Genomic DNA, 23,795 nt, shown 5'->3' with positions numbered 1-23,795 from the left:
ACTTGAAACAAAAAATTAAATAAGACTAAATTCATACTTTTAAACAAAAACACCCTCAAATTAGGTGTTTTAAAAAAACATCTTTAAAATATACGTTTTGACTCAATTGATCTCTGTAGCTCTAAATAGATCAACATCTCGATTCCAATTCCTCCAATAATTTTTTACCACCTCAGTAAAGGGGTAATATGGGACAATTAACCACTTTGTGGGTGTTTTGTCCAAAACCATGAGTTTATTCTCAATTGATATTTTATGTTAAATTGAGGGGGCAAAATGAATCAATGTTGAAATATTAGACATGTAAAAAATCCAAAAACCTGAATATAGTTTTCTGTTAACTCGTCAGCATTAGCTCAAACAACGACAAGGAAAAAAGAAAAAAGAAAAAACCTAAACAAAGACTTACAGAAAACGAAGGAACAGTCCAAGTCGAAGCAGAAAAACGAAGAAGAAGCTGAGCCGGACGACGGAGACGATAAGAAAATGAAACATTGATCCGCCTTATTAGGTAACCATATGAGTTTTCGTTCATCGTATTCCAGAAACTAGGGTTTTCTAATCGATTTTCTTTTCTATTAGTAATACTCTTGACTTTTAGCCTTCTTATTGAATGCTTTTCAAATAAGGTTACTGTTAAGGTCTCCGGTTAAATTTTTCATCATCGAACGTCCGGTTTTTATGTCTATTAAATTTTTTAATTTGCGTTTTGATAATAATAATAAGTTAAAATTTGTGTGTTTGGCTATGTGTTCTGATCTCCATTTGACTATTTTGCGATAGAATGTGCTGCTTAATGTTAATGTTGTTTTTTGGTTATATTATTGGAAATCTATGTTTATCAATATGTGGTTTTGTTGTGTAGGACTAATAATTAATACAAACGTGGTTCTGGTTGTTTGCTTTTATGCACTTGTACGCGTTCAATTTGCGTCAATAAGTTGATCTATATGTCATTTAGCTGATGGTTTTTCATGCTATTATTATGTTGTCTGTTTTTGCGTCGAGAGAATTGGAGAATTGGATTGGATTGTTTGAGGATTGAAGTTGTAAAGATCAGGCCGAGGTCAAACTCATGGGAATTACCGAGCTTTCTGGTTCACTCTGATATAACCGTGTCTGTTTGTGCATATATTACAGGCAAAAGGATTTAGAACGTTCTGAGACATCATCGAGAACCTTTGCAGGGAAGAAAGGGGTGGTTTTGCTGGCCATATTTTTGCTTGCAAGGAAATGGATCCTGGTCGCTATGGTCTTCAGCAAGGATGGGATAATAACAGCGTAATAGTGGTTTCCTCCTTAATAAAATCACACATTTATGGGATGATAATTCAAGAAAAATTTTGGGCTCATGGGACAATCCTGTTTTTTTTTTAATGTTTTTTCGGACATCTCAACCTTACACAAAAATAAAGAGAGAGCTGTGTGGGGCACTGAGGATATGGAATGGATTTGCCTAACCTCTATCATGATTGCTATTTGTTGCTGACATAGCTTATTCTCTTGAATCCACAGGCTCCGGAGGGGTATGGTGGCGTCCACGAGCCAAACTACCGGTGAGTGCTGAACAATGTTTGGTATCATTTCAATGAATAAGTAGTTCTTATGAAAACTGTCTTTTGAAAGCCCATATTTATTTTTAATCATGGTGGTGCATTTTATTTGCAAGAATTTTGCAACATGAGTTGTAGTTGATCCCTCTATGTGTCCTTCATCATGATCATAATGGTTTCTTTTTGCTTGTTTATATTTTTGTTTGAGTGCTTAGTATCAAATTTTATCTTTCTTCTCTTCCATCCAATTTTATCGCACTTCTACAGGGTTGGTGGTTCATATGATGAGAGGAGGTTTCATGATGAACGGTACGCAAGGGATAATGCCTACCCAAGAAACACTTATCATCGGGAGGTTTTAGATAGGGAGAGCTATCCACCTCCTCCTTCTGCTGGTCTGTGGACTCAATCAAGAAGGAGAAGTTATGAAGAAGAGATCCCCGTTGACAGGGATTCTAGAAGACATGAGAAACCATATATCGATTCGTATCGTGACTTGGATGCTTTTCCTGATCGGGAGACTGATTCATATCAGAAACCTGATAAGTTTCATGATGGATACCACAATATGGATAATTATCGTGATCAGGGGTTTGACAGACCTGCTAGGTTCGGGAGTCGTGATAGGGATGATTATGCATATGATGATTATGATTACAGACCTCGTGTTTCCAGTCAAAGTAGGGAAGACAGCCGTGAAAGGGATTATGATTATGGCCGCCATAGTTATGATTCAGAATATGATAGAGGTAGTAAGAGAGATGGAAGTTGGAGGCGACATGAATCTCGTGAGAGAGAGCGTGATAAGAGAGATTTGAGTCGGGAAAGAGATCAGAGTCCACATAAAAGGCATGAACGATCCCGATCCCGAGGACGTGAAGATCGCCCTAGATCAAGGTCCCCGCGAGGGCGAAGTCATGGTCGAAGTCAACGAGGAGACAGCTGCGATGATGGTCGACATGAAAGGATTGAAAGGCGGAGAGATCGTGAGGAGAAGCATCAACGAGGAAATTATACTGTGGTATGTTCTTCAGATTTTTTTGAACGCTCCGAATGACTGGATTTTCTGGAAGTTAAAGGATTTTAATTAATAAGATGTTTTTCTGTAGGCCCCATCTGCAACTGTTGTGGTGAAAGGTCTCTCCCTGAAGACAACAGAGGAAGATCTGTATCAAATACTTGTAAAGCCTTGATTTATGTTCTTGCTTTCAGCTCTAACTTTTGTTCTTTTTGGTTATAAACCATTTTCCTTATGGTTGGCTGCTAGGCTGAATGGGGACCTCTTCGCCATGTCCGTGTAATCAAAGAGCGAAATTCTGGCATTTCTCGTGGATTTTCTTTTATTGATTTTCCTTCCGTGGTACTTATCATGCATCACCTGGAAATGTATTCATTTACTTTTAGCTTTTAAGAATGGCATAAATGTGAATTTTGTTTTCCTTATCTCTGAAACAGGATGCAGCTTGTGCTATGATGGATAGGATTGGAGATGACGGCCTTGTTGTAGATGGAAGGAAACTTTTCTTCGAGTATAGGTATTTCTTTTCCCTTTCTACTGAGAGTGGATGTTGCCTTTGTGACAGCATTCTGTATTGCAGCATTTTGTAAATTCCATGTTGACTTCTATTCGGGCTTCTATTGAAATTTGAAAATATCTTCACCCATGAATATCTGTATGCTTGTAATGTTAAGATCGATATGCATTGTAGTGCCTGATGTGGCATAATAACCTAACTTTGTATATCTGCTGTAATTGCCTATTTATTTCCGTTTTGGATTCTGTTGTCTCAGTAGCAAGCCGACTGCGGGGGCAAGTGGACCTTTTGGTCAAGAAAATTCCACCAGATCTGGCCATTTCAACCATCGTGGCATCACAGTGCCTTCTGATTGGATGTGCACCATCTGTGGCTGTGTTAATTTTGCACGCCGAACATCCTGCTTTCAGGTTTGTTTTACTTCACTTGTGATTTTGTTTTGGTACAAGTCGAGATTGTAAAGCTCGAATGCTCTTCTCTGTTGTAGCCCCTTCCTTTCAACCACCTGAGCTAGTGCAAAATGGTCTATTAATTTCTTTTCCTCGGCAAGTCAGTACAACAGAATGTCTGGGTTATGGCTGAAATGTAAGAGGGGGAGGCGTGGGGATGATGTAATATCAGCTTAGGTAGACACGATAATTTGTGTGGGAGGGGCTAGTTCCTTTTTAAGGTCATTGTTAATATGTAGGTTTTCGTTAAGAGTTATATTTACCTAGTGCTTTGTCTCCAAGTGTAATGTGTAGGGTTAGAAGGAGCTATTTCTTTTTACCTCATTCGATGTTTTCTTATTTTTATGACTAACATTTCTAGGAGTTTTCACACCTCCACTTTGCACACATCGTCATTTATTTTTCTGATCGAATACAATTGGAAATTTTATGGTCGAAATTTTCTTCTTTTGCTTCTTGAGAGCTTAAGCTGTTGTTTGCAAACCAAGGGAACTAAAGTGCCTTTATTTGAAATGGCAGTGACCTTAATGTTACTTATATTAAACCCATGTATTGCTGTGTAATATTTATTAAGACTTGCGTAATCATCAAATAATCAGCCTATTTGGTCTTCCATTTCAGTGTAATGAGCCAAGAACTGAAGATGCACCACCTGCGGATATAGCAATGTCAAATTCAACTTCTTTAGGAAAGAAAGGATTTGAGGCAGGTTGGTTTAAGCTGTTCTTTTCATGTTGGAAGTTTTCGGTATTATCAGATCATTAATTTGCTAGTTGATACTTAATTAGGTCCTACACATGTATTGGTTGTTCGTGGATTGGATGAAAATGCTGATGAGGAGATGCTTCGTTACGAGTTCTCCAAACATGCTCCAATCAAGGTACAAATTGGTTGCTGTATATTAAATCAGGACACCCTATTTCTTCTTTAGAGCGTGTGGAAAATTTACTCTTCTTACTTTGCAGGATCTTCGTCTTGTGAGGGACAAGTTTACTCATGTTTCAAGGGGATTTGCATTTGTGCATTTTCATTCGGTATGGCCTATTATTGCTGGTAACTCTGTTTTTTTACATTTTCTTTTTACTAAGGAATCAATGACTTGGTCTATAATTTGAATATAAGTTTAAAAAGGTACTAGGAGCTGTGTTTCAGGAATTGAAGCTTAACAATGGAAGCTGATATATATAAAGTTGATGTTGTAGTCATATAGGCTGATAAATAAAACTTGATACTAAATTAAAAAGGCCAAACACATATTTAGGTCCCTGCACTATCATTTTTTTCCAACTTACGTCCCTGAACTATAAAACATTTAAAATAAGTCCCTGCACTATCAAAAGTCTCTGATTTAAGTCCCTCCGTGTCATTCCGTTAGAGAGTGAGATACAAACGCATGACTCTGAGATTGGTTGTATTTAAAATTTATGAACTTAAAATTTTGAGTCCCTACACTATAATTTTTTTTACCATTTGAGTCCTTGCACTATAAATCTAACTTAAATTTTTAATTACTCAAAATTAATTAATTCGAAATAAATTAATTTAGTTAAATTAAAATAAATATTTTTAAAAATATGATATTTTAAAGATTGCGAGGTAGACGAACAGTTTTTTAATATATTTAATTTTTTATGAAAATAAAAAAATTAATTGTATAAAATAAAAATTTATTTTATTTAATTAAATTAATAAATTTTAAATAATTAAAATTTTAAATTAAAATGCAAATAATTTATTGATGGTCGGAGATGATTCTAACTTTGGAAATGCTAAAAAAATTTAATAACATTAAAAAAGAAAAGAAAAGAAAATAAAAATATTATTAATATTATTTAAATTATGTGATAGAAAGACTTAAAATTGATGTTTCTAATAGTGTAAGGACTCAATTTGGAAAAAAATGATAGTGCAGAGACCAAAATAGCATTTTTGATATGTAATTGTTAACGTCATCCACGTTCCGTTAACTTGCGCAACGATAGGGACTTAAAATAGATGTTTTTGATAGTGTAGGGATTTAGTTTAAACGTTTTATAGTTCAAGGACTTAAGTTGAAAAAGAGTGATAGTGCAGGGACCCAAATATGTGTTTGGCCAATTAAAAATTATGAATTATTTATATAATGTTACATGATATAGCTAAATGTGACGGTATGAAGTCATACCTAATACAAAGACATTGTTTATTTCTAATTACAATGTACTTTTGGACTTTTTGCAGTTTTGGTATGAAAGAGCGTGATAAAATTGCTGCCCTTAATCATTACTTTTTCTTTTTGCTGCTCCTGGTGTTGCTTGAGAATTGACAGTGTGTACCTTGCAGGTTGAAGATGCTACTAAATCGCTTGAAGCAACTAATGGAACAACTCTTGAAAAGAATGGGCAGATCTTGAGAGTAGCATATGCAAAGAGCATTCTTGGTCCAGGGTCTGGAGCATCTGGATCTTTGCAATCAAGCAGCCTGGCGGCGGCTGCAATCGAGGCAGCAGCATTTGCTCAGCAGGTATTATGAATAAATTTGTCCTACACTTATGAAGTTCATTTAATTGTTAATAGAACCGACCAATTGGCTGCAGGTCGATTGGTTCTGGAGATATATCCAGGGATGTGATGTTTAAAGAACCCTAATCTGAATCATTAACCAATAATAATAACAATATTAAATAAATAATTAAATGGAATGAAAGGTGTTCCCATTTTGTATATGGTATGCGATCATTTAATTGAAAAATTGCTTCACACTATCTTGGCTATACACATTCTACAGTTCTAACTGAATTTATAGATCTTCACTAGAGTCACATCTAATAAATGAAATTACTGCAAATTGTTTTTTATAAAAAATTCCATCGTGCACCAATTTTTTTTTATGTATATTTATCTATGGTAGTTGCAGAATGTCCAACTATACTTTGTTCTTGGCGTCACGTCACATTGGTTTGCAACTCTCTCCATGCATCACAAACAGTTTTTTTATGCATGATTCATGTTATGGAAAAACTTTCACAGGATAGTGGTTATCATCTTGCAAACAACTTGGTTATGCTGGTGTATTTTCTCTGTGGATCATTAAGTGTAGTATTATCTGGCTTGGCCATCTTTCATCTTCTCTTCTTTTCCCTGTTTTAGCCTTTCAATTATAATCATTGGGTTGTTGCTGAGAAAGTTATTATGTTTCCGCTGCTATTTTGCTTCCTTGCTGGATTTGTGTTTTTGATATGACAGTTTTAGTAATTGGTTAAGTTCTCTTGCTACTTTTTGTAACTGACCAATTTACCCAATAGCTCAAGCTGTTGGGTGAGGCTTGAACAATATTTTTATTATCTTAACATACTCCCATGCGCAAATGCTCATTGAACTTGATGCGTGAACAAAAAAAAAAGCACACAAGCCCACCTCACCTTGTGCTCAAATATTAACCAAATAGTGGGTGTTATGGATTGAACTTTAGAACTTTTGATCATAGAAACTCTGAGTTCATGTCACATGACTAGTCCACCCAATAGCTCAAGCTGTTGGGTGATGCTTCAACTATTATCTTTAACACTTCTCCTGGCTTTAGTATGACACTGGTGGATGGGCACCAAAGGAGTATAATCCCGATGATAAATCTGCTGGTGAGCAAGAGCAAGCTGGTGGTGAGGCTGCAGTTCAGAGAGATGGATCTGCTCCACAATCTGGCTTTGTTTGGGATGAAGCCTCTGGTTATTACTATGATGCTACTTCTGGGTTCTATTATGATGGAAATACAGGTACTTCCCCTCTCTTATTCTTTTGTTAAGAAATAAAAATCTAATCATTTTTAGCATCATGGACTGAAGAATAGCATGTGCTGTTGAAACTTGGATTCTGCAAAAATTAAGCTTCCAGTCATTCTTTCTACAAAATGTTCATGGAATGCCAATTCCTTTGGATAAATGGAAATGAATAAGGAGCATTTTGGCAAATTGATTCGTCAATCCTCATGGTCTATTGTGTTTAATTGTCCAAAAATTGGCGGAATATTTCTTTTCCATATGTGCTATTACACACTTTTATATTTATAGCATTTTTTTAAAGGAAATTTATAGCATTTCATAGGGGACTTATTATCATGTTTCATGTCCTTGGTGAGGTTCTTTCTTATCTGTTTATTAACATAGCAATAATGTAATGAAAGTTAGTTTGAAGCATTTGAGTGGAAGTTGCAAACATTTCCAATTTTGTGGTGCATGTGAAGATATTTTAGATTAGAAGATTGAGTGACACAAATCCTTGTGTAATGTGCAAGTTGCAAACATTTCCAATTTTGTTGTTTTTAGTATCTTTGAACGAACTTGTGGTTATTATTTGTTTAGTTTGTTGACAATATTTACTATGTTAAAACCAAAAAAAACATCAATACATCTAACCTTAATAAAATTTTGGAAACTTTTTGATATTTCCTTCTTTTGTTTTACGCAATTTCAGTTTTTGTTATAAATACCTTTTAGAAGTTCTGTATACTGAAATGAACATCTTTGTTGTGGATATTCGTGTCCTCTTCTGACACATCTTATAATATGCAGGTCTTTACTATGATGGTAATAGTGGGGTTTGGTATTCATATGACACCCAAACTCAGCAGTATATCCCTTGCACTGATCAGAATGACACTAAAACATCTGCCAAACAATCTGAGCACTCCAAGTCATCAGATAGTTCTAATATCAAAAAAGTAGTTATTTCTGCACCAGCTGCTACTATCACATCGGCTGCCTCGTTACAGGATGCAGTCCAGGCTGCTGCTGCAGCAGCATTAGCTGCTGAGAAGAAAGAAAAGGAAAAGGCTAAGGAGATAAAACTTGCTTCAAAAAGCAGTATTTTGGCTAGCAAGAAGAAAATGAACAATGTTTTGACAATGTGGAAGCAGAGGAGCCATGAGGGGCAAGCAACTCGTGTTGCTGTTGATGACAATCAGCCATCTGCTTTAGCTGATGATAGGCCCTTCCCGGTTGGGCAAGCTACCAAGAGCAAATTCAAATCTGATACTTCTACAGTTGGCACAAGTTTCCCAGCACCTCAGGCTGTGGGCTTAGAGTCTCCAGTCAAGCCCAGACCTGTAATGGGGGTCATAAGGGCCTCAGGTCGAGGTGTTGTGAAATCAGATACTTCATATTCAGGATCCTCCGGTGGAGTTTCTACCCCTGCTGCTGTTTCTGGTTCATTTACGAATACTGATACATCTGCAGCTATGACGCCCTTCAGGACAGATGTGTCAGCTTTGGGTTCCTATGCACCACCTGTGTCTGCTGGGAGTGGCAAGAGGAGGTTTTCTGAGATGCCGTTGTCTTCTGCTTCTGCAAACAAGGAGCAACCGCATAGTACCTACAGGGATCGTGCAGCTGAAAGGAGGAGCTTGTATGGTTCGTCATCTTCTATTGGAGATGATCTACCTGATATTCGAGGGGATTCAAGTAAGTTCATTTAGCAATTTGTTTGAGGGCAACACATTTATTGCTTTTTCCAAACGGATATCGTACATAGTGGCCCTCCACTCCAGGATCTCAAAGCCCCGAGCTCAGTAGTAAGGGATTGGAAAATTGGGAGTGATAGAAGTGTCTTTGTTTTTGATTTTTCATCTTAGCCTGTGATGGAACCTCATGAAAATTTTAGTTGTTGAAGTTGATGGGTCCATTTCTTTACTTGTATCTCTTACTACTGTTATTAACTTGAAAGGTCTCCTTTGTGTTTTATCATTCTTTAACTTGAAGATCAAGAGTTGCCAATCAAAAAGGGTTCTTTGGATACAATGCCTTTTCCACCTGGTGTTGGTGGAGGACGTGGGTCTGGAGATGCGAGCATCAATGCACAAAGTTATGAGGTGATTACAGCAGATAAGGCTATTGATGAGAAAAATGTGGGCAATCGAATGCTCCGCAATATGGGCTGGCAGGAAGGATTGGTATCATTTCTTTCCTTTTGTTCTCTTCAGCTGCTTTCAATATTCTTCTTATACCTGCGGATTGAAATGCAACTAGTGAATACCCTTCAGTTTTCTTACACTTAAAATTTCTTTTGGGTGGTGATGGGTAGATGTGTGGGGTAGATGTGAAAATAGCAGCTGTATCTTTTGCATGTTTTATGTTGATAAATACCCTTATGGTAAAGTTGGACGTTGCCCGGATGGTGAATTTTAGGAGCAATAATGCTAACAGTCATTGTGGGGATTGTCTTGTTCTGTGTTGAATATGATTCGCAGGGACTGGGGAAGGATGGAAGCGGAATGATTGAACCAGTTCAAGCACAATCTACAGAAAAGCGAGCGGGACTTGGGAGCCAGCAGAAAAAAGTGGATCCTGGCCTTGAAGTACAGGCCGGTGACAGTTACAGAACTCTCATTCATAAGAAAGCCCTTGCTAGGTTCCGAGAGATGTCCTCGTAGGTGCATGATGAAGGGATGACTGATAATAAGGGTGCATCTTTAATGGGATTCATGATCCAACTAACTGCAAGATGGAAAGCTGAGTGAAGAAGAATCTATGCTATTTTGCATGAAGAGAAATGCATGCATCTTTAGGTTTCTGCCCCATTTTAATTGATTAGTGTTTTTTTTTGGGTGAGATTTATAGTTTTTGTTTTTCGGGTGGTAGATTTGTAAAAATTCATAATTTATAAAAAAAAAAATTGGTAATTTTTGTTTAATTATTGAACACTCCTCCTGACAAGCTAAGCTCTCCGGACTTGTTTCTATTTTGATTTCTTCCTGAATCTAAACTAATGTACTGAAAAAAAATACCCAGTGAATGCTTTAGACTAATTGTATCTCTCTAGAAAGTTATGGAAAAAAGTTTTGATAGATGCATACAGGTTTACGTGAAAATGAAATTTACGCTTGTTAAGAAGAACAGTCACAGAATTAAAGATAAAAATTATATGTAATATACTCGATCATGAATATTGAATTGCAAGTACAACACCGAATCTTGTAAAAGAACAATAGGGTTGATGATCAAGCAGATGGGCGTCGTTTGGAATTGACATAATCTTCAAGAGCTTGAATTTGTTCCTGTGAAGGAGGAATCTGATTGTTCTTGATGGATCTATGAATATCATATGTTGTCGAAGCCAAGAACAAAACCCTGTTTTTTGGTCAGTCGGTACAATTTTCTTTAATCCAAAGAGAGACATAAATAGACACAAATTTTGCAGAGAAAATTGGTTGGTTGGTTACTCACCCACAACCCATAAGAATTAGCTGCCTTGGATATACATATTTTCCGAATATCTTCATTTCCTTATCTGCATCTATTGACTATTGGGGATTCAAATTGAGTTTTGCTGATTAAATCCGGTAGAGACAGATTGTTGAGGTAACTGTAGGCTGTAGCTGATGCCTCATGCATTGGTGAGTCACTCGGTGGGTTGGGCTTAACAAGGCACTACCACACTTTTCTAAATCCATCAATTATACAATGGAAATAAATCTAATCATCTTTTTTTTTATTTATGATATCACCTTTTAAAATCTACAATCTTAATTCATTTTTTAACTTTAATTTTTAATTGTATCTATTTATTTAAATTAAAATAAAAAAATTCAAATAAACCTTCATAAAATAATTACATTTTTAATTAAACTAATATTACTTTTTTTCCTAAAGAAATTTATATTCGATTTATACTATAAGAAATTAAATTGTTCTAATTTTTGATGAGAAGTATCTATTTGCATTTTTTATTTTAAAAAAAATAATTTTTTTTAACAAAGTTAATAGTGCGGTCGTTTTTGTACCATTAAAACTGTATCATTTTTTATAACCATATGAATTTACGTGAGATTCAATCTATCACAACAACCTAAATATTCATAGACTCCGACTAGTACATGAGCTAATATGTACCTTCTCAATGATGTATTTTAAAGATATTTAATATATATTTGCAAATTTTTTTAAGTGAATATAAAAGCATAAAAAGTCAAATGATTTCTATTAAATTTTTTTGAATAGTTTTGCAGGCCCTAGAGCCCCATCTGACCCAACAGATACCCATACAAAACCACCCAAAGGTGTTTGAGCTTAGACCACCACGCCACACTTCTCACTCGCCTTCCTCTGCGTTTCTCCATTTTCAGTAAGCTCCTCTCCTTTAATTTCATTTCATACATTCTTCACACATCAAATTTTGGCTTTCAATTAAGTATTTCCAAAATCTTTCAGTTCAGTACCATTTATTTCATGATTATACAGGTGGGAATCAACTGCTTATTCAGTAATATTTAGGTTTCCCCAATTTAGTTTTTCTTTCTATTCATTTAATTTATTGTCTATGCGCTATTTTACATTGTTAGTGGAGCAAGAATTATTATCAAGCTATGGATGGAATGTGATTTTCGTTTTCTTTTTATCAATCTCATTCGGGGTTTGCTGTAATGTAAAACTGTCAAAGGCATTGTTAGTTTTAAAATTTCTCATCAATTCGACACTTGCAGGCACTTGTTTGAAGGTTATTAATCACTTTCACAGTTACAAATGGGCTGGAAAGCAGCGGAAAAGCTAATTAGGCACTGGAAAATAGTCAGAGGTGATAATGTGAGAATCATTTCATACTTATGTATCCTTTCCTGGCTTTATTATTTCCTCTTTACTTTTGCAGATGAATATTGGCATTTTTATCTAACTTCTTTGTATTTGCAGATAATGATAACTAGGGGAAAGGATAAAGGCGAGACTGGGATTATTAAGCGTGTCATTCGTTCACAAAATCGTGTTATTGTAGAGGGAAAAAATCTGGTGAGGGACTTATTTTTTTTATCTTTCCATGGTTTCTATTATTTAGATGATTAGGTTTTCTGGTCAATGTATTTTTTTTTGGAAGAAAGTCTTTCGATTTAACTTTCTTACGGTGCAATGGTGTTTGTTGGAATTCTCAAAATGTAAATGCTTATTGAATTAATATGATGGTACTGGGAATTGAGACTATGCCTTGATTGTCATGGATGGTATCAAAGTTTTATTTATTTATTGATTTGGTCCTTATCCATCAGCTGCATATTGTTCTTCTAAAATGTGTACCGAATCTTATTGCTTATAAGTTCTCTTACGATTATCAATCAATTCCTATAAAAAAAATGTAATGAAATTCTACAGTCCGAGAAATGTTTGGTGATAATTATGTCCTTTAAAGATTAGATGAACAGATTACTAATTTGCTGATGCTATGTTCTTTTTTTTGTATACAATGCATCTGTATGTCATAATAACTTATCACATGAAAAGAGATCAAGCTAAGTGCAGGATTTGCAGATGTATGGATTTGATTGGTTTTGAAGTTTAATCCCAAATTTATCTGCAAAAATAGAGGAAACGTTAAGACCAATGCCTTTATAACTAGAATGATATGAATTTGAGTTAAAATTCACATTGCCCTTTTCTTTTCGGCTGCTTAATTATTTTTTTGAGCCGCGTCATAGTTTTTTTTTGGCATTTGTTAAATGTTATATCTGAAGATTATGAGTTCAATTTGGTCATCTTTTTAGTAGTCTCCTGGAAGTGAGATCAACTAGTGGATGTTTCATTTAGTTTATCGTTCTATCTTCCAGATGAAGATCGGTTTTTTTCCGTATGAAGTCACCCATTGGATTCTTCTCTTTTTGTGTTTGTAGGTAAAAAAGCACATCAAGGCTGGTGAAGGTCACGAAGGTGGTATCTTTTCAGTTGAAGCCCCACTCCACGCCTCAAATGTTCAAATTCTTGATCCAGTCACCGGGTATAGTTTACTTAAGCTTTGATCAGCATTAATTTATTTTCCTTTTCCATTTCTCTGTTCTAGCATGCGTTGATTCAGATATCTAAACTGTAGCTTCTATGCAGGAAGCCTTGCAAGGTCGGAAGTAAATATCTAGAAGACGGCACCAAAGTAAGAGTTTCTAGAGGTATAGGGGCATCTGGATCGATAATTCCTCGTCCTGAGATTTTAAAGATGCGGACAACTCCAAGACCTTCTGTAGGTATATTGCTAAATCTTATTCTAAAGCAGCCTATGGGTCCGGCATTTAAAATATCTTCTGTAATGTGCATCTCTAGGGAGACATTATAATAGACTTTATTTTTGAGATATGTAGCCTTGGATTTTTAGATGCCTTACTGTATATTATTTTTATTAACTCCAAGGCAAATATTGATGAAGGAATATGTAGCTACACTGAAGAATTCAGAGCCCAAAGTTATCAGTTTCTTAGATTAGCTCATTCAAATATTGGGTAGGAGATAGAAAGGACCAGGCCAAATACTTAAGAGTTTGGACGTATGTGTAGACTAAAATTCAATGAGGCAAACCAATATAACCAAGTTTGATATTCACCATTAAGAATTTTCTCGTTCGAAATGACAGCATTTAAATAAATACTGTAAAACTGAACACAAAGGCGAGCAGAAGGCTAAAAATTTGTGAAGTATTAAAAGTCAAGTCTTGTTGGACTATTTTCTGTTTACTTCAGTTTTCCGCAATTTTAGTAGCACTTAGTAAACAGGTTGACATGTTTTTCATTCGGAGAACATGAAAAACCTCATCAGTCTTGCACACGCTGAAAGCTAAAATTTGGGGATTGAACCCCTAGCTCCATCAATTTTTTTTCCCAGTTCAGTATTATTCTGGCTTTGCTGACTATGTTCTCATCTGTTTTTTTTTTCACAATTGTTGACTGCTTTGGATGGAACTTGTGCGTAGCTTTTGCTGTTTTTTTCTCTTTTTTTATTTGACTGTTCTGCTTTCTTGAAAGTTTAAGCAATTTTCAGTTTTTTTCCTCTAATTTATTGCTGTAAATTTAAAATTGTTATTTGTACAAGCACATAAATTTCTAATTTCAAATTGTGGGGTTGAATATGTATGCATTGGGATGTATTTAGGTGTATGTCAATGTGTGAAGGATAGGTGATATCTTATTTGCTTTTTTCGGTTTTTATTTTATACAAAAATTCATATTTTATATGCATGAAGCCATATTAGTTATTGTTCGATTCAGGAAATCGACTCTTAAATGAATTTTGTAAATCACTCAAAGCATGTTCTAAGCTATATCATTTTGTATATCAGCGTTAAATTGATTGACTACATTTTATTTCCTCCTTTGCAGCCGGTCCTAAGGACACTCCAATGGATCTTGTTATGGAGAGCACTTATGATGCCAAATCTGGGAAGGGAATGCCTGAGCTTTGAAGAATACTAGATCTATTATTTGATTAACATTAAAACATACTAGTCGAAGGAGTCGCCTGAGCATGTGAGTCATATCTTTATGCTGGACACTAAAAGTAATCATTTTGAAAGCATTACCATCTTCTACTGTGCATTTTCACAAATGAATCGATGGTTGCATGGTTCTCTCATTAATGTTCTCCTTTCGCCTTGACAAGCTGCAATTGCACATCCGTTGTCTGGCGAAGTTCCGGTAAATTACAGATTATGTAGGCTTTGAAAATTTCAATCTTGTGAAGAGAGATCCTTCTCAAGGGTTTCCAAATATGATTTTGGAATATGCAAATTAATTTTAGACTTGCAAGATTTATTTTCTTATTATAACTAAAATACCCAGTTATTTCACACAAGATCCACTGAATTTTAGACTTGCTGGGGTTTTGAACTTAATCTGCGTTTTATTTGGCATGCTTTCCTACTTATCATCTTGCATGCTCAAAATAAGAAATGATTGATGAAACCATTTGGTTACAATTAATGAATTATACAAAATTCAGCTAGTTATTTTTGTCGAAATGTTACATATGTTGTTTACATTTTCCTTTAATGTTACTTCATTAGCCAAGCTACGTAGAGATCCGGAAGTAACATCAAGAGGAATCTAAAATACATCATCCAATGAAGAATCCATCACTATAGAATACTAGACCTTGATAGTTCTTCTTTTACTTGAATCTCAGATTAATTGTCAGAGATTCATGTATTAATTACTATTCGAGATATTCATCGTATTTTTATTGATTCAAGCATCAGGTAAACTCTATTTCTGAAAATTCAAGTACAACCTTTAACAGGCGCTCCCTCAATATCTGGATTACTGATCCGCCATTAAACTCTAATCACTCTTGTAAATCCATCAATACTCTAAGTTGGCTAACATTTTTGTACATCTATTCTCTTCACGTAACACATGAGCTTTTTCCAAATTTCAATTTCAGCCTTTTTTGATATGCGAAATCAAATTATAATTACATTTAAGCATGATAAAATAATAATTTCTCATTAATTAATTAGTTCAATAGTACATCAAGCCATCTCCCACTCAAACTCATTCAGTCGCTAAGTAAGTAGGTATAACATTGTGAAAAATTATATTGTCATTCTATTATGTTCAATTTTCATTGAAAAATGCATGTACATAATTATTATTTTCTCCCATAGATAGTGGTATATTCTCGGTTGAGTCTGCGGCATATATAATTATATTGACACTTGAACAAACAATCGGCTGATTTTCCAATTAATAATTAGCTAGAATCACAATTGTATAGGAAAAGTTGAATCTAATTAAAGCAATTCAAATTCTAAAAAGTTAATGAAATGATGTCTAGAATATTTTGGTCACTATTTTCTAGTCCAATAAGGGCTGCCCATTATGCTTTTCGTCACGTCAATTGCATGTTTTACTTATTTAATTCTAACCAAAATTAGGTTTTTGATTTAGCATGTAATTTCAGCTTGCGAGATCATTGGTCCATAAGTTAAAATTAAATTTAGTACGTAATCTCAAATGAATTATATCCCTACAATCAGCATATCCACTTAATTTTGTTTGCTTATATTTGTTTATGATTCAACGTTGGGATAAGCCTAGTTTAGCTAAATTTGTCCAATTAATCAAAATTGACACCTCTCGTATTCTCTTTGTCTATAACTAGATTAAATTAATATTTTATCTCATTCATAAAAGAAAAAATCTTTACTTCTAAAAATATTTTTTCTTCTTCCGAATTTTAGTAATTACTAGAAATCCTATTATTTCTTTTAGGAATTTTCAAATATTTTTAATTTAGTCATCAAAATTTAAAAATTTAGACATATATTATGTCGCTTATTGTTTAATATATTTTTAAGAAAAAATGGTTTCTTTATATCTATAATTTTGATCATTTTATCAAATATACCTCTAAAAGATAATTTGAACATTCCAGTCCATTAATTTTACTAACGGAACAAATATATTTAACTGTTAATTTAAATATTTTTTCAGACACATAATAATTATTTTAAACTCCAATAACCTTTTTAAACTGAAATAAAAATTCAGTTATGTAAAATAATTATTTATGAAATCAAATTTAAATATAAATATATTTTGAAAATAAATATAATTTGGAGCTTGAATATAATTGTTTCGTTTGTACTATTGCCGTATTAGAATATTTATATTATTTTTTATAAATATGTTTGACAAAATGATTGAAATTATGAATTTAATAAATCATTTTATCTATTTTTTAAGTGGTGATAAATTTAGTTTTACCTCCATAAACAAAATTTATATTGCTCCAAATGGTTTGGCAAGAAAATAATAAAAGCCACCATGAGAGACCATCACACAATATTTGAGTGGGATCTGTATGTCTAAAAGTGGTTAAAATGGTTGCATGTCTCTTTCTTTTCCTTTTTCCGAACAACATAAACCACACAATCAGTCGCACCAAACTATAATTTATTTCTAAAGATGTTTTGTACTCTCTTTTTTTTTCAATTAAAAATTTTGTACTTTCATGAAAAAAAATTAATTATCATTAATTTATAGGAAAAAAGTCATTTATGTTTTTAAAATTTGACTCCAGGATCAAGAAAACCCTTGTAGTTTACAAGATTAAAATTGAGATATCAAATCGTTTTATTTTTAAATAAGGAGTACCAAACTGTGAATTGTGATAAATGTGAGGAGTCTTAGAATAATTTGCTCAATAATAAAATATTTTTATAAACTGAATTTTGAGGATATACTGTCTTTTCTAATCAAAATGTTTAGAAGTGCAAAGTTTAAGAACATTTAAGGCAATTACTCAAATAACAACTAAATAAAATTGGCTGTTATTTTTTTATTACTGCTAAAAATAGAGAAATCCCAACTTAAAATTTCTAAATTTAGATACTATTGTTACCATAAAGTCAAGCTTGTAGGAAAATTTCTTGCTAATCTTCAGTCTATATGCTTAAAGCCTTAAACTATATTGAAACTTATAGTGATGTTTTATTTGTTTGGTTTAAAGGTTTCAACTATTATATTTGATAATCTCTCCATATCAATATAATTATCTACTTTTTCATTATCATATCGTTTAAAAAAACACAATTAGTCTTATATGAATTTCTATAAAAAAATTACTTTTTCAGTATATTCTTGTTTAATATAGTTATTAGTTCTAATTTATTTACATATTTAAGTAGATATTAATAAATATTAACTTATTAGTAGGTTTTAAATAATAAAAATGTTCAAAAATTAGATTTAAGAATTGTTATTTATTAAAAATGAGAAAGAGTTCTAAAAAAATAAAAGTATGCAACTAAACAGATGGAATAAGTAGGGTTAATGTCATAAAAATTCACCAACTTTACACGTTTTCTCATTTTAATCACGCAGTTTAAATTTTCTCAATTTCATGCACGAACTACCACTTTTTCTCAAATTCATGCACGGTGATGAGGTGTCACAGCTCCATTGGTGGTGTAATTCGTGAGGTGGAGGTCATTTTACACCAATGATTGAGTGCCACCTCAGCACCGTGCATGACATTTAGAAAAAATGGTAGTTCGCGCATGAAAATGAGAAAATTTAAACTGCGTGATTAAAATGAGAAAAAGTGTAATTCGTGATTTTTTTGACATTAATCCAAATAAGTAATATACTTAATGATTCATAAATCTATGCGCATCGGTCTTTATTCTAGTTTTTGTAACTTTCCTTTCAATTTCCTTCCAATTCAATTGGAAAATTAAAAGATCATTATAAAATATTCAACAAATAGAAAAGAAGAAAAGAAATTGAGCAACAAAATATTTTTCTAACTATTTTGTCTACACAAGAGATAGAATGAATAAAAGGAAAACCACAAGAAACTATGTTTTCTTTGATTCATTTGCATTACAATCAAATAAAGTTGTTGAAAGAAAATCAAAGTTTTCCAATGGAGAAGAACCTCTTGGAAATTACTCTTAAACTTCTTAGACTTTAGTCTTCAAATTTGAATTCTTTAGCTTTTATTTTCTACTGAATTTTACTAGAAATTCTTCCAAAGAGAGTTTATATTCAAAAAATTGAACTCTCCATCTTAATATGAATTTGAATAAAATGGTTTAACTCAATGAAAGTAACTTGTCATGGCTGAGATGATAATGGTATGCACACTTTTATTATTTAGGGTCCGGTACGTTGAAGGTCGTAAATTAGAATGAGAACGAGAAAAGTGATTTTATGAGTATTTTTTTATGAATATGAGTAATTGATTTTATATGTCATTTTGATGAGGAGGGTTGATCATTCGATCGGTTAAATCAAATTAACCAATTTATTTTGGTTAAATTTGGTTGATTCATTTAGTTCAATCAATTCGGTTCAATCAATAAATTTGTTTTAGTTCGATTTTAGCTAAGAGTTTTAAAAATATAGTTAACCAAATTAGCGAACGTTTATTATTCTTTAAATTTTTTATTAATCAAATTAATTTATTAATTCCGTCAATTTGGTTATATAAATAAGTTTTGTTTAAATCAGTTTAAGTTAAAATTAATAATTCGACCGGTTAATAAAATAAAGTAATTGAATTAATACAATGTTATTTAAATCGATCGGTTTTAAATAAATATTTTCTCACCTCTAGTTGTCGTCGACAGGGCGATTCTATTCCCGTTATCTTTAATTGTTTTCAACCAAATTTAGATAATGAGAATTACTTTTAGAGGTAATGCTACATAATTTCGCTTTTTATCTCAAAAATTTAGTAAATGAAATGAAAACGTAATTATTAGTTAATTAGTTTGTAGGCCAAATGTCGTAAAAATGCCAAACCTTTCATAAAAGTTTCACAAAAGTTCTGACCTTTTAATTTTGTCGATTTTGGCCAAAAACAGATTATTTGGTTTCAATTGTGGTCAACTCTCAATTTGTTTTCAATTTTGTCTATGTGGCGCCTACGTGACATGCACATATATTGAAAGGTCGGGACATTTGTGAAACTAAATAATCAGTTTTTGGCTAAAATCAACAAAATTAAAAGGTCGGGATTTTTGTGAAACTTTTGTGAAAGATTTGGCCTTTTAACGACATTTGGCCTTAGTTTGTACACAATCAAATCAAATGTCATTACGCTGCAACTTCCTTTGGTCTATGTTAGACAAGTTTTCTGAAATCAACATGACTTGATTCTAATTGCTCATCCCATTTTCCACAAAGTTACTAGATACTTGGAAATTAGATACCATCTTAACTACGTACCATTAAAAATAAATTAAAATAAAATTTGTCAAACTCTAAATTTAAAATTCATTGTCAACCTTCCTCCACATGTATGCAAAACACATCAAAAAAGGTCATTTTTTTATAAATCAAAATTGAATTCATTTTTTATGAATGTTACTAAGATCTTGAGTTCGTTACCCTAATTAATAACTAAAAATACTTATTAATGAATTATAATTTAAATGTTATATGCGCTGGATAATATTATATCAAGGTCATGAGTTTAATTTTTTTCACAAACACTTCCCTTTCACATTATATATAAAAAAATTACTAAAAGATATTAATAAAAATATTGTGACATTATTTATATACACCAAATGCATGCAATGAATGATGTTTACATTTCGGGTCATTTTAAACTTATTAGCCAAAAATAAAGACAACGATATGTATAGTTTATATATATGTTCATAGAGTTGTTATGATAATCTATCACTGCATTTGTATCAAATAAAATATTTCAAGTCAACTATGATCAAGCACTAGTTTCTTCTAATAAAAATAGTTGGGTTAGTTACTGATAATAATAATTTACATAAGTCAAGATTCACACAAATTGGTTTATATATGACAATAGCACAAAGCCACAAAAGAACATGGGGTTATCTTGGTCCATAAATTAATATATTAAAATTAATTAATTCACACTTAATCATTTTAATCAATTAAAGACAATATTTTTTATTTTTAGATCAATTAAGAAAAATACTATATATATAATTAGGGATAAAATTGAACCATTTCGACTTTTAAATTTATTAATTCCGTACACTTTTGTTTTTAATTGACCTAAAAGTAAAAAAAAATTATTCTTCATTAAAAATGAAATGTGAATTAATTAATCCTAATGTAAAAATTCAGAGAACGGAATAATTCTTTTGTTCAAACACAAAAGTAAGTCAGTGTTATATAAATAAAAAATTCCAGTTAATATAGAATTGAATTGACTTCACATAAAAATAAAATCCTCATAACATATATTTTTTATTTACAGAATTCGTATCCAAAAACTTATTTAAGTACACTTGAATAGGCAAATCAAACCATCTTCTAACATTTTTCTGAGTAAAAAATACAAAAGTAGTAACAAATTAGTATAATGGGAATGATAGTTGACTAGTAGACAATGTCTGAAATTTTAATCACTAATTCATTTTTTTATTTTCCATTCTTTATAGATTTATATCATGGGAAGCGATTTTCACAACCATTTCAAAATATTTTCTTTCAATTCAAGTAATAAGTAATTTCAAGAAGAATAAACACATGGATTGACTAAAATTACACTTTGTTTGTTATATGCTGTTAAGATGTGAATGAATATTTTTTTTCTTTAGATAATTAAAATAGGAAGTTTATTATTTTTGCATGGGCTAATACTTTTTCAAGACCAAGTCATATGTGAGTAGCACTGGCACTTTTTTTTTGATACAAGACGAAAAGGCCAAGGCCAAACGACTAATGACGTCTACTCATACGAGGCAAGGAAACACCGATAACATCATCCTTCAAGCAGTTAATGACTTCGTTGATCACATTGTCGTGAATAGTTAAGCCAATCGGAAAAGAAAAGCCAGCGTTAGCCATCCGATCCGCACACCGGTTCCCTTCTCTGTGGGTGTGATAAATATGAATGCACCAGTTTCTTTTTAGTAAGTTCTTGACTGCAGCCAGTAGGTTCGTGTTGGCATTCACTGAGATAACATCAGTTCGAAGGGCCTCAACAGCAAGCAAGCTATCCATCTCCAAGACGATATTCCTAAATCCTTTATTCCAAGCGATTTCCAACCCATCAAGAGCCCCCCACAGTTCCGCTTGAAAGACTGAGCAACACCCAATAAATCTGCTGAAGCCAAACAGCCAATCGCCATTACTATTCCGAGCAATTCCACCCGACGCAGCTTCGTTGGAAGAACTTCGAAATGCACCATCAGTGTTCACCTTAATCCAGCTCGGCCAGGGGTATCCACTGGCACTTATTTTGAATTCATTGTTATACATATTTATTTTGTATAATCGGTGATGGAAAGAGTGCTGTGAAAAAGATAAAATACATGATCTTTGACAGAATGCTGCTAATATTAATACTATTTCAACTATAATTTACTAAAAGCAAATTATTTTAAAGTTTTTAAAATATAATATAATTAACAGTTTGATATATTTTATTTCAAAAATCTATTTAATAGTCTTTCAATTTTAATTCAGTTAACTATTAGACCCCTTTGTTAATTTCAACATTTATTTTCAAACGGTTTGGGACCCCACCTTTAATTTCGTCAACAATTTGATCCCTTTTAATTTTATTAAACGATTTTGGTACCTCATTGTTAAACGATTTGGTCCCTCAATTTTAATTATGTTAAATAATTTAATCCCTCAAATTAACGGAAGAGTCACTCAGTTAACGGAACTAAAACCGAATAATTATTAAATAGATTTTTAAAACAAGAGGTAATAAATTATTAATTACGGTAAACCTCAGAAAGCTCAACGTAATTTGCTCATTTATTAGTTTATTGTAATATTTTTTTTCATATTTAATTTTTCTTTAACTAATATATCATTTTACAAGGAGGTTTAAATATTAAAAAAAGAAATAAATTTATAAATATCAAGGAAAAATAATCATTTAAACTTAAATTTATGAAGATAATAGTAATTAAATTCAGAGCAAATTACTATGAGCTCCCTCATATTTGACATAATTCATATTTTAGTCCCTCTTATTTAAAAATTAAACTATATGGCCCTCACTTTTATTTCCGTCAACAGTTTAGTCCTTCTGTCCATTTTTGGTGTTAGTAAACGAAGTCAAAGGACTTAGGAGTAAATTAATTTTCAATTATGAGGGGCGAAATCGTTAAAAAAAATAAAAGTGAGGGGCGGAATCGTAGACAAAAATAAAAATGAGGGACTAAATCGTAGATAAAAGCAAAAGTGGGGGTTATATAGTTTTTGTTGATTAACACTAAAAATGGATAGAAGGACTAAATTGTTGACAAAAATAAAAGTGAGGGGCCATATCGTTTGATTTTCAAATAAGAGGGATTAAAGTGTAAATTATGTCAAATGTGAGGAGTGTCATAATAATTTGCTCTTAAATTTCTTATTCAATTTTTGAAGATAATAGTAAAGATTTAGATTTCTCTCAACATCCACATGTTATCCGTGCTTTACATGATAATTTATTGTGATTATCATTGAATTTTTAAGTTTTTATTTTAAATTATTTACTTAAAGTTGACATCAAGTTTACATTGAATTAATATTAAATTTATATTAAATTTATACTAGGTTCATATTAAGTTCACACCGCGGAAAATATTAAATAGTTTATTTTTTATAATCAATTTGTTTGTTCTTTTATCAGTTTATTTTATAATAAATTAATTTGATTAGATTAGATTAGATTAGATTAAATTAAATTTCATGTAAAATTAATATAACTTAAAAGTAAACTAATTTAATTAGATTTTAACACATGCTTAGATATGTGTATTATGTAAAACGCTAATATAACACATATTAACAAAATTGTTGATTTCTATGTTTTCCATGTTCAAATGTTCAAGGCATTCAAAAGATAGTAACATTTGATCCACTTACAGATGAATTTGTAATCAATACCCATAATGATGAAAAATTTGTCAGCTTTTTATACTAAGCTCATGTTATATCTATCATGTAAAACATGTTTCCATTCATTTCACATTTATAGAACAACACATACCCTAAATTTTCGGGTTGTTCATATTTAGAAAATTGCTTCATCCATTGAT

The 23,795-nt window shown here is 32.3% G+C and overlaps 2 protein-coding genes and 1 long non-coding RNA gene across 6 annotated transcripts; 2 read left to right on the top strand and 1 right to left on the bottom strand.

The window, feature by feature from the left end:
- The first annotated feature begins 311 nt into the window (after positions 1 to 311).
- LOC126678978 (SUPPRESSOR OF ABI3-5) lies at positions 312 to 10,227 on the top strand. Of its 2 annotated transcripts, none has more exons than XM_050373911.2 (16): positions 312 to 511; positions 1,141 to 1,281; positions 1,516 to 1,556; positions 1,821 to 2,574; positions 2,663 to 2,734; positions 2,821 to 2,913; positions 3,009 to 3,088; positions 3,348 to 3,498; positions 4,159 to 4,246; positions 4,326 to 4,417; positions 4,503 to 4,571; positions 5,860 to 6,039; positions 7,099 to 7,288; positions 8,084 to 8,971; positions 9,269 to 9,459; positions 9,757 to 10,227. In XM_050373911.2, exons 2-16 carry the CDS (start codon positions 1,234 to 1,236, stop codon positions 9,937 to 9,939), a joined length of 3,120 nt encoding a protein of 1,039 aa, XP_050229868.1. In that variant the 5' UTR covers positions 312 to 511; positions 1,141 to 1,233; the 3' UTR covers positions 9,940 to 10,227. The 2 variants fall into 2 exon arrangements, with proteins under 2 accessions (XP_050229868.1, XP_050229867.1); XM_050373910.2 differs by having other exon boundaries at positions 3,345 to 3,498.
- A 186-nt stretch (positions 10,228 to 10,413) lies between these two features.
- On the bottom strand, positions 10,414 to 10,958 carry LOC126678981 (uncharacterized). The gene is made up of 2 exons (XR_007640784.2): positions 10,733 to 10,958; positions 10,414 to 10,636 (listed from the first exon to the last, which is right to left on the bottom strand). It is a non-coding gene; the product is annotated as an uncharacterized LOC126678981 (long non-coding RNA).
- A 562-nt stretch (positions 10,959 to 11,520) lies between these two features.
- Positions 11,521 to 15,143, top strand: LOC126678979 (uncharacterized). Of its 3 annotated transcripts, none has more exons than XM_050373912.2 (6): positions 11,521 to 11,630; positions 11,989 to 12,088; positions 12,194 to 12,289; positions 13,162 to 13,265; positions 13,370 to 13,506; positions 14,632 to 15,143. In XM_050373912.2, the coding sequence occupies exons 2-6, from the start codon at positions 12,029 to 12,031 to the stop codon at positions 14,712 to 14,714; spliced, it is 480 nt and encodes a 159-aa protein (XP_050229869.1). In that variant the 5' UTR covers positions 11,521 to 11,630; positions 11,989 to 12,028; the 3' UTR covers positions 14,715 to 15,143. The 3 variants fall into 3 exon arrangements, with proteins under 3 accessions (XP_050229869.1, XP_050229870.1, XP_050229871.1); XM_050373913.2 differs by lacking the exon at positions 11,521 to 11,630 and adding an exon at positions 11,641 to 11,746; XM_050373914.2 differs by lacking the exon at positions 11,521 to 11,630 and having other exon boundaries at positions 11,990 to 12,080.
- The last annotated feature ends 8,652 nt before the right edge of the window (positions 15,144 to 23,795 follow it).

Source organism: Mercurialis annua, linkage group LG4 (genome assembly GCF_937616625.2).
Source record: "Mercurialis annua linkage group LG4, ddMerAnnu1.2, whole genome shotgun sequence".
NCBI lineage: Eukaryota > Viridiplantae > Streptophyta > Magnoliopsida > Malpighiales > Euphorbiaceae > Mercurialis > Mercurialis annua.
This window is presented reverse-complemented; position numbering and strand designations above follow the sequence as displayed.

What these genes read in the sequence shown, in the direction of transcription:
- LOC126678978 (XM_050373910.2), top strand. Translation starts at nt 1,234, where the DNA reads ATGGATCCTGGTCGCTATGGTCTTCAGCAAGGATGGGATAATAACAGC. An exon ending in AAGGATGGGATAATAACAGC is followed by an intron (nt 1,282 to 1,515) that starts GTAATAGTGGTT and finishes TTGAATCCACAG; the next exon opens with GCTCCGGAGGGGTATGGTGG. An exon ending in GTCCACGAGCCAAACTACCG is followed by an intron (nt 1,557 to 1,820) that starts GTGAGTGCTGAA and finishes GCACTTCTACAG; the next exon opens with GGTTGGTGGTTCATATGATG.
- LOC126678979 (XM_050373912.2), top strand. Translation starts at nt 12,029, where the DNA reads ATGGGCTGGAAAGCAGCGGAAAAGCTAATTAGGCACTGGAAAATAGTC. An exon ending in TTGTAGAGGGAAAAAATCTG is followed by an intron (nt 12,290 to 13,161) that starts GTGAGGGACTTA and finishes TTGTGTTTGTAG; the next exon opens with GTAAAAAAGCACATCAAGGC. An exon ending in ATTCTTGATCCAGTCACCGG is followed by an intron (nt 13,266 to 13,369) that starts GTATAGTTTACT and finishes GCTTCTATGCAG; the next exon opens with GAAGCCTTGCAAGGTCGGAA.